The sequence below is a fragment of the Lolium rigidum genome, chromosome 3, assembly GCF_022539505.1.
Source record: "Lolium rigidum isolate FL_2022 chromosome 3, APGP_CSIRO_Lrig_0.1, whole genome shotgun sequence".
Taxonomy (NCBI): domain Eukaryota; kingdom Viridiplantae; phylum Streptophyta; class Magnoliopsida; order Poales; family Poaceae; genus Lolium; species Lolium rigidum.
Genome location: NC_061510.1, coordinates 96,253,161 through 96,263,854, shown reverse-complemented (window position 1 = coordinate 96,263,854; position 10,694 = coordinate 96,253,161). Strand labels below are relative to the sequence as shown.

At 45.2% G+C, this 10,694-nt stretch overlaps 1 protein-coding gene across 1 annotated transcript; it reads left to right on the top strand.

The window, feature by feature from the left end:
- The first annotated feature begins 5,636 nt into the window (after nt 1-5,636).
- On the top strand, nt 5,637-10,168 carry LOC124701972 (probable E3 ubiquitin-protein ligase LUL2). Its single transcript, XM_047234074.1, has 3 exons — nt 5,637-6,520; nt 8,972-9,473; nt 9,575-10,168. The coding sequence occupies exons 1-3, from the start codon at nt 5,985-5,987 to the stop codon at nt 9,755-9,757; spliced, it is 1,221 nt and encodes a 406-aa protein (XP_047090030.1). The 5' UTR covers nt 5,637-5,984; the 3' UTR covers nt 9,758-10,168.
- Nucleotides 10,169-10,694: the final 526 nt, after the last annotated feature.

Here is a 10,694-nt window from a genome sequence, read left to right as displayed (position 1 = left end):
CCCGCCGCACAAATCCTTTGCCTCTGCCATTGCCCTAGCGCTCACCACCATTCACGCTCGCTGCTCCAGACTTGTAATCAAGAACAACTCACAGCAACTCAAATGGGGCCATAACTGAAGCACCCGCAGCAGTAGGAGCTAGGTGGAGAAGGGCAAGATTAACAACAACAACAACAGTAGAAGCAAATCCACTACATCAGCAAACATATAATCTAGGAGCTGGAGTGAGGTATATCAATATCAAGAACAGATCCTAGGGTTATATTCTTAAATGCACTTGCATGTCCAACATGATACACACACACATAGGGTAGTAGCTTACCCATATTTGATTATCATTTGGTCATAAACCAAAGTGAGGCTGGCAAGGTGTCAGAGGTCAATACTGATCTAGCGGCTATGGACGTGCAAGCACAGAGATAATAGCAGCACATCCCACAGTTAACTAGAAAAGTACCAAATCACTGAAGCTTGCAAGATTCACCTAGCCACACTAGCCCATTTAAAACCATCAACATAAAAGGGATTGTCCTCATATTTAGTTCACACTGGCAATCATAAATATGATCACCTACTGTGGACTTGTCCATCCACACCACAGCCACCCTTTTCTATAGTTGTGAGAGCAACCAGAAACAGTAGTGAATCACTGTTGAGGTCACATCAGTCACAAGCAAATCCAACAACAAATAAACCAAGTCATCATCACCAAAAGAGGTTCAAACTATTTTATAACCTCCAATAGATCTTGGAGATCATACAACTTATGATCAATTTAATTGAATCATCACTGCCTAAGCAGTTCATCAGTGTTCATCAGTATTTAAGCTCAATAACCCTCACAAGCAATATATGATAAGAAATCATAGTTCAGATAGGCAACAACTACCGAATACAAATGCAACTAGTAAAATAACATTGAGCACGACAATCCTTATTATGCTTTCATAAGCACCCTAACACTAGCAAAGACATATAGCCACTAGTAGCCAATGTCCAAATGATCACTAGAGATATACAGAGATCGCTCCAAGCTATAGCAGCCACAACATCATCAATAGCCACTAACATAGCAAGCATCCACTAGCAGCAAGTGCTCATGCAAAATACCGGAGAAGTTATAGAAATTAGAGCAAGCTACACGTAGCAGTAGAGATAACAATAGTACCACTGGACTACACAGAAGCAAGAGTGCATAGCAGGTCAACAACACGAGCAGTCACATGACCATTCCCATCACTAGTGCCACTAGGGGGAGAGAGTTAGGAGCAGATAGAGAGGGAATCAGGAATACCTGCAACAGCAGCACCATGACAACATCCGATCCGAAAAAGAGTCGGAAAATGAATTTTGCAAAAACAACCTTAAACAATTTTCCTAATGAACCCGCACTCCCCTCCCCTGCTGACGACCGCACCCGCACGAAACCCTCGTCCCACTCACACTCGCACCCCACTAGCTCTATTGCTTGCCTCGCATCGCCGCTGAGCTCCCCCCGCCGCGCCACTACGGTCCCCTCGCCGCGCCGCGCCACCTTCCCACGCCTAGCCGAGATCCCCTCCACCATCCATCGCCTCGGCGCGAGTACTCCTCAATCAAAAAGCTTTAGTTTTTTATCCAAGCTGGCGAGTAATCGCCAGATCCAGTGTTATCGAGGCTTGATCCGCTAGCTGCGAGGATGGCCGAGCTAGATCCGGTGTTCAGAGGTCGGACGCGCCTGAACCTTCTCTTGCGACGACAGAGATGGCGCCAATCGCTTGCTCGTTCGGCCTCAACACCACGCTCTCCCCGGCGGCTGCGCTCACCTGCTCGTTCGCTGCTGTCGCGAAAGACTGGAAGAGATACAAGACGAAGACGCACAAGGTTTCCTAAGAGAAAACCCGCCAGAAAATACTCAAGCTCGGTGTTGATTGGAGCCTCCGTTCGCCCCGTAGCGCGTGCGGGTGGGTCTGATGGCGTTGTGCTTGTTTTGATTAATCTATAAGGGGTTGGCTGTAAATGTGATTTAAGTCTGGCCTCCGACTCTTTTTTCGGACCGGAGGGAGTACCTGAAATCGAGAATAAGTAAGAACTAATAATGCAATCAAGATATTGCAGATTCACTGAAAATGTGGAATTCTGAATAGTCAGTCTTATTCTGGGAGTTCAGTCTTATTATGGGAGTTGACATCAAAAGAAGTACACAAAGTTGCCGAATTGAATAATTTTTAATCTAATCAAAATCTGAGTCTAAAAGTGGTGGCTATTAGATATTTAAGGAGGAAAATGTGGGGGTTTCGGCCAGCCGTAGGAACAAAACCCTAGAAGGTCTTTTCTCCTCAAAATACAGACTTTAAAAGGTAGGTACCAAATGACATAGGCCTGGCCTAAAAATAAAGGTGATGCAAGCTATGAACGAAATTATGAAATATAATCTTGAATATTTCGTCCAAGTCTTTAGTCATCATTATGGTGCCTTCAAAGTTCTAAAATCTCCACTTGTGGAGTCATATTCAATCCTCACATGCCTGTTGCCATCTCCATGCATGATCATGCTCCAATGCGTGCCCCTCTCGTCCATGCTAGGTCCATCATTCATAAGAGTAATAAACACACCGGATTTAGGCAGCATCATATTCTCATGTATGTAAGAAATCGTTTCAAGAAACGAAAGTACTTGATAATTGAGTTGTTTGGCACACGAGCTCAAGTGATATGTTCTTATATCTGTGTAGCTGTAGATACAACGATTGTATCAATAGATTAGATGTCCTCATCACAAACTTTAACTTTAAATAAACCCATAAGGCAGAAGGTGTGAATAAAAGCGGAGGGAGTAATTATGTGCACCTTATGTCGAAGCTCTTACCACTACCTATTAGAGAAATATACAATAGCTTCATGAAAAATGTATAAATATGATCTGTGTGTCAATGTTAGTCTGGAAAGATAGTAATACTTCAATAATTTATCAGTAAAGCCTTTTGGTGGAAGATAAACTTCATCAAAAATGAGAAAATATAAGATCTGTCATGCAACGGCACGCACTCAAATTTTCTTCCTTGAATTCAATTCCCGGTTTCTGTTTGTGTCATGAAAGGTTGAGAGGCGGGGCGCCGGATCCCGCAAGAGCCCCGCTTCTAGTTCATTTTATCAGTTACAGTTTAAATATTTTTTCCAAAATTTAAACTGGAAAGTCAAAATAAAAAACCCTTCTGCTGCGGCGTACCTTGTCTTGAGATTAGCCGTGGCCTCAAATCTGACTTTTTTTTTAATCTGTTGTTGAGGGGCTCAAATCTGACATCGGCAAGCTTTGGGCTCCAGGCTTGTCCCCGTTGCTGTCGAATCTGATAGCAAGTGTTTATCTAGTCAAGCAGTAGGGACCTAAACTCCACTTTGGACGCTAACCAGGCCATGTAAAATGAGTGCGAAACAGGCCCCGACAAAAGTCGTGTCACCAATTAGAGGAGCACCCACAGTTTCAGGTTTAATCATCCATCCCATCGATCAACTGGCAGAACAGTAGTACAGTGCTCCACTATGACCTCGAGCTAATCGCTCGATTATTAGCATAGATAGATAGAATATGTATCGTGCAAAACTGTTTTCCTTGCACGAATCGTGCAATTGTAGAAAAGCTTTATGGCAAACCAAACAAGGTGCTGTATTAGTTTTCTCTGTCATTAGTCCAGACTGAAGCCCACTAGCAAAAGCAGAACAGGGACACCTCTGGTTAGGCTAAAACCTGACCACTACCACATCCCACTAAAAACCTTTTTTTTCTTAAAAAAAAACTTAAAAGGGAACATAAGAATTGTTGCCACTTGACAACTAGCCCCTCCGTTCTCCAAGTTAGCAAAAACTGCCAAGGAACATCTAAAAGAAAAGAAACTGCCAAGGAAGCTTCGTCAGAAGGTGTGTGCAGCCTGACCTCGTTGAACCTTTAAGGGTAGATAAGAAATGCAGAATCTAGAATATATCTCTTTTTCTTTTGCAGAGAGAATAAATAAACAAACCTCCCATTTCACTTTGTATAGTTTCCCATTTAATTTATTGTATTTATAGAATTATTGGCCCTAGCAAAGTGGTAAGGAATGGTACCAAGACTTTTGAGCGGATGTAGATTTTTCTCCAAAACAACGCGCAAAAGAATCAGATATCTCTAAAGGAAAAAATTGTAGACATTCAAATCCTCTATCCACTATTTTTCCCTTTGATTTATAGGATAGAAAAAACATATGGTTGAAATGTCATGTCTACTTGAATCACATGTGAAGATGAAGTGTGTTTGATTGTAGCAAAGAAATTTTCTATGAGGTATGGTCTAATGTTTTTTTTTCCTATAAAATTTGCACTATAAGATTCATATAGGACTTAATTACGATAGAATATGTTCCTACAAATCAAACAACCTATGTAGAAAATTTTCTCTTATAATCCAAATCCTACACAACTCATATAGAAATGTTATGAATCAAACTAGCCCTCAAAGGAGGGTTAGACCCCTGCCCTCTATATCGAAGAGACGCATTGAACTTTTATTTGCATTATATTGAACAAAGAACTCGTAACAACATACATCAAATCGACCCGAAGCCACCACACAACGCCTACAAACACGGTAATGGGAGAAGAGAAATTATTCTATAAAAGGAGCCCTGAGAACTCGAATTTTCATGGCTAAATCCATGTAGTGTGACGACAAGCATCTACCCACAATTTGAAGCACCTGGATCTCCAAGAAGAACATCAAAGTTTGTCCAAAGTCAAAGGCAGCAAATACACACTACTGGATAATGCATGTTTATTCTAAATAAACCTTGGTTTGCTCTTGTTTGAAATAAACCTCCATTTATTCAGTGTTCTAGACATTGTGGACCTCTTTGCTTCCCGGAAAGAAACCGAATAAAAATCTCTTTTGCTATTGTTGTCTTGTCTTCATTTACGAGGGGAAATGGGATAACGATGTATTTTTTTCGGAAATACGATAAATCTGACGAACCGGATCTCACTATGCACAACAAGCTAGGATAATACATAATAGCAGGAAGATGACCTGAAAAAGAAGATATATATGCCATACTGTTTTTTTGCGTGTACGTCTTTTCATAATTCCTGTCGTGGTTTAGTTTTTTTTTTTTTGAAAAAACTACCACAGTACATTCAGTCATGACAATTTTGGTCCAATCGGTATGTGCACGTGTGGGTAAGATCTTACCACGAGAGCTCCGGAGTCCGAGCTAGCAGTGTACAGTTGCACGTTGAAAACGAGATGGACGTACACGACTCTCACACTCCTCAACAATTCAAAATGGTTTGTCCACGCGACCTCACCAGAAATACCCAGAAATAGGTAGCCACATAAACCGCCATGCGGTAGGCATGGCATGCGCTGGTTCAGACCAAACAAAGTCTTCTCCTTTTATTCACGTGCGGTTAAAACTCCGGCCGGCCGGCCGCCGCACCTCGGCCGGATTTCCAGCTCCGCCGCTCAAAACCAAAATCAAGAAGAATCGAGGGGCCTAATCGCAGAAGACACGAGTGCGCGAGCGAGAGAGCCCTAACCACCGGGGGAGAAAAAGCGCGCATCATCAGCAAGAGATAGTGGTGGTGTGCTTTACGCGCAACCTTCCATTATAGGGAGGCGCCCCCCAAAAATACCACCACTACCATATCGTCGTTTCAGACGAGAGAGCCAAACCAAGTGTGAGCAAAGGCGCTTCCTTCCTCCCTCCCCTTCCCCTTCCCCCCGGCGCCGATCGAATCGCTCATCGATTTCGATTTCGGTTTCGCGAGGGGGACGAGCAGGGGGATCCGATCGGTTTCGCTTCTCTGCTTCCGATCATCGGAGGCGTTCTTGATTGTTCTTTTCGATTTCTTTATCGGGGGACCAATTTTGGAGAAGAGGAGCGTCTTGTCTCCACCAATTCCCATGCTCGGCGGCCTCGAGATCCGACTCTGACCGAGCCCCGTCTCCGCGGCTGAATCTGCGGCGAGACAGCACCATGGGCAACGCGGGAAGCAACGGCGGCGGCGGCGGCCCAGGCCACCGACGCCGGAGCTCCGGCCACGGCCACCACCACCAGCCCCCACCACCTCCTCCGCAGCAGGAGTCCGCCCCGAACCGCTACGTCTTCGCGGCCGCCACGCCGTACCCGCCGCAGTACCCGAACCCCAACCCGCCGCCGCAGTACTACCCGCAGTACGGGGGCTACTACCCGCCCCCGCCGCCGCAGGTGCCCCTCCCGGCGCCCTACGACCACCACCACCGGGGCCCCGCTCCGCAACCGCCGCCGCCGGGCGGCCCCGCCGCCACCGCCGGGGAGTTCCCGCCCTCCGTCCACCACTACCCCGGCTGGGCGGGGCGGTACCCCTACGGCCTGCAGCCGCCCATGCCCACGCCCTACGTCGAGCACCAGAAGGCCGTCACCATCCGCAACGACGTCAACCTCAAGAAGGAGACGCTACGGATCGAGCCCGACGAGGCCTGCCCCGGACGGTTCCTCGTCGCCTTCACCTTCGACGCCACTGTTGCTGGGAGGTGAATCTCTTCTTTCTGTACCTCCTTTTCTTGCATCTTTATCACTGTACGTTTCCGCTGCCCGTTTATCTATCTATCTGTTGCCGGTCACTTGGGCTAGGGATACGATTTGGTTTGTATAGCGACGTTGATGCTCTGACTCTGAGGAGGAATTAGCCTCTTATTATGATGGTGATGCGTCTACTTGCTGCAGGTTGAAGGGGCTATTTTTATTTCAACGATCTTTGACCTCCATTTGTTTCTTCATTGGCGATTCCCCTTGTCGATCATAAATAGTAAAAGGAACACCAGGACCTCCTGTCAACAAAAGTATTACTATCTGAGAACACCAAGATACCTATAAGGCTCAGTCATCCATTGACTATTGGAGTGTCCTTCATACCTGGTCCATGGCTCCTTGCAAAGAATTCATCTTCAATAGCTAGAAAGCCAGCTGTAGCACACTGTGCATGTTTTATTCATAATTAGATTGTTCTCAAAATTCCTTAACTCCGTACCCGAAAATATGGTAATAAGGAGGAAGTTCCAATGATCTCTAGTGGCCATAAGCTTATAACCTTAGTAGTTACCAGTCTGTGGAGTCTGGAGCTAGAATACTGCATTTTGTGGGATTCCTGCCTGGTCAAATGTTGGGACATTTCAGACCAAAGTCTTCTCCGTATTCACGTGCGGTTAAAACTCTGGCCGGCCGCCGCACCAGGGGGTATTTTTATTTCAACCATCTTTGACCTCCATTTGTTTCTTCATTGGCGATTCCCTTTATTGATCATAGCGAGTAAAAGGAACATCAGGACCTCCTGCCAACAAAAGTATTGTCTGAGAACAACAAGCAGCCCCGTCTCCAAGATTTGGGGGCCCCGGTGCGACTTACAAAATGAGTCCCTAAGTTTTGTTCAAACTCAATAACTAGTAAAACGAAATCATGCGTCGGACCATTAGAGATATCCTGAGTGTGAGTTATACTAGTTGCAGATAAAATTTAGAGATGGCTCTCGTTGGACTGGGCAAGGGGTGCACGAATTAATTAGTGCCGTGCTCTCCCTGTGGAGGTGTCGTACAGAGATAGGATGTACATTGTCGTGTGTGAAGCAATTTCGTCTGTGATGTCGCCGGGTCGCTCTTGCTCTCGCCTGCCCTCGATCGCGCACGGCACAGCGGTCGAGCAAAATAAACAACCGATCGCACCCGTACCACCTAGGTTGGACTGCTGGAGCTGATTGATCTCCATCGTGGCCTGATGGGCTGCAAGAGCAAATCAAATAGGACCGGCCACCACCATGCAATCTTTTACGATAGGAGACAGTCAGACAAATTACTAGGCAGATAAAATTTGGGGGCCCCTGGAGTTCGGGGGCCCTGTTCGGTCGATCAATTCAATCATGGCCATCGACGGCCCTGACAACAAGATACGGAGTACTTATAAGGCTCAGTCATCCATTGACTACTGGAGTGTCCTTCATACCTGGTCCTTGCGAAGAATTCTTCTTCAATGGCTAGAAAGTCAGCTGTGGCACTGTGTGCATGTTTTATTCATCACTAGATTGTTCTCAACTCTCAAAGTCCTTTGTAAAAAAAAAACTCTGTACCTGAAAATATATAGTGGCCATAAGCTTATAACCTTAGTAGTTACCAGTCTGGAGTCTGGAGGTAGAATACTACATTATCCGGGATTCCTGCCTAGTCAAATGTTGGGACTTTTCATTGATTGTGGGCTTACATAGCACACTACTTGTCATTGTTAACACTGAGTATTAAGTATGCGTTGCTATATGAGGTGACCCAATCAACACTAGATATTATGTATGTTATCCACACATTATTCCCTACATTACTGTCTGCTCTGTTTTTAATGTAGGGATATATTGGTTCTCTAAACCATCATGTTTCCATACTTGGGGTTATGTTTGGAATGTGCAGGTCCCTCTCTTATCATTTCCCCTCTTTCATCATCATTTTTGAAGCACGCACATTCTTGGTCAGGGCTTAACCATCTGTGAGAAGATGATGATTAAAGAAACTAAAGCGAACCTTTGAGGTTCTAGTTTATTTGGAATTGACGAGTGTTGATTATCAGCAACCACAAAAAATCTTGGAATTCCAGCACTCTCCCAAGTTTTTTATACTGTTGTGTGATGAAGCGTGCATCTGGCTACTTTATTTTTTCTCAAAATAGTTTGAAGTATAATAGGTTTTTAAATTGCTAATGGCAAGCGACATCTGTATTTGAACTGGAATTATCTTTCCTTACAACGTGATACTGGTTTGCTTGTAGAGGATTTGGGTGTTTTGTCTTAAAGCTGCATTGCTGTTTGCTATAATGTATTTTCGTACTAACCATGTTGCATGACTACAGAATTAGAGCTACAATTTTCCTTACTACAAAAAGAACAAGTCTTATTCTTGCAGCAATTTAAGGCAACTTACCTATTCTTGTTCTACTTCCTTGAACAGCATGATTGTCTACTTCTTCGCAAAGGAAGAGCTCAACTGCAATCTCACAGCAATGAAACCAGACTTGATTAAGCCTGTTACTGTTAGCTTCAAAGAGGGTCTTGGCCAGAAGTTCAGGCAACCATCAGGGACTGGAATTGACTTCTCAGCGTTCGAGGACTCTGAGTTGTTGAAACAGGGGGGAATGGAAGTATATCCACTTGCAGTTAAAGCTGAAACAACATTGTCTGCTGATCCACCACCGGAAGGGGAAGATCAGAAGATAAAAACTCCAAACTCACAGATCACACAGGCTGTGTTTGAAAAGAAAGAAAGTGGGGACTATTCAGTAAGAGTTGTCAGCCAAATCCTTTGGGTAAATGGAACTAGGTATGAGTTGCAGGAAATATATGGAATAGGAAATTCTGTGGAAGGGGAAAGTGATGCAAATGATCCTGGGAAAGAATGTGTTATCTGTCTGTCAGAGCCAAGGGATACTACTGTCCTTCCTTGTAGGCATATGGTAAGCCGCCAATCTATAGAAGTACGCGTTTATGTAGGACACTAGTCCGACTCTGTGTTAACATCTGTAGTAATCTCTGACATTTATATCTTTTGTTACAGTGCATGTGCAGCGAGTGTGCCAAGGTCCTGAGGTACCAGACCACCCGGTGCCCCATCTGCCGTCAGCCGGTTGAGCGGCTGCTGGAGATCAAAGTCAACAACAAAGCTGAAGAGCAGCCACAGCAGACGTCCCAATCGCCTCCTCTACCCTCATCCCCGCCTCTGCATAAGGAAGAGGTGTAGCTGCGACCGATATGGGACATCATAAAAGCATTATATGCTTCTAGATTGTGGCCTTCGGGCCTTCTTCCCTGTGGCGGGGTGCTCACTCGTTTGAGCATATGGGATGTAACTGATAAACTTTGCCTGAGATACCTGTAGTGTATGTAAAGCATGTTGTAAAGCTTCTGGCATCATCATGCGGCATGCTGGTTCCCGTAGGGAGTCTTGTTGATGCCAAGATGAGTGGGTGCACTGAACATCTGATACGTTCATGCGTGTACTATTGGCCACCTGTAATGCGGCAGAAGCTGCTTGGTTCCCTCTATCAGGGGAGAAAAAAGGAGGGACATGAGAGGTGACTCCAGATTTGTACAAAGTCTCATGATTTCTATTGTATCATAAGTTTACCTCGATGGTGACACATTTCTCTTCTCTGTTCTGGATGATTTATCATGGGACTCCACTTGTGTGGGGCTGCTAGTAGAAAATGAATTCATATGCGAGTTTAACGTGCTCCCACCTATTTTCTGGTTATTTGAACTTCTCATAAACGAGGAACACCCAGGTCCCAGGGCGTGGTTGTTCAATGCGATGATGCAAATACGGACAATGCTCCCATGAGCCACTGCTACGCTATGATGCTAATTTTTTTTTTTGAACAGGAGAGGCTCCGAAGGACCTAGAGCTTCACTATCAGCGGTGGAGTTACAATTACAGAAAGGGTCATGAAGAAAAGAAAAATTACAACCCGATCCAAGCTTTTTTGCAACAAGGCCCTTTGACCGATGCCAGAAAGCGCGATCAAGGCCAGCTCCTAAACCACCACCGTCGAACTCGTCGGAGCCAACCTCCACGCCGCCGGGGACGGAACCACTTGGGGCATGGAGACGGGAGCTAACTCCGACGATGTTGATGAGCCTCCGACTAGATGATTGGAGGTTGAAGAAGACCTGCAGAC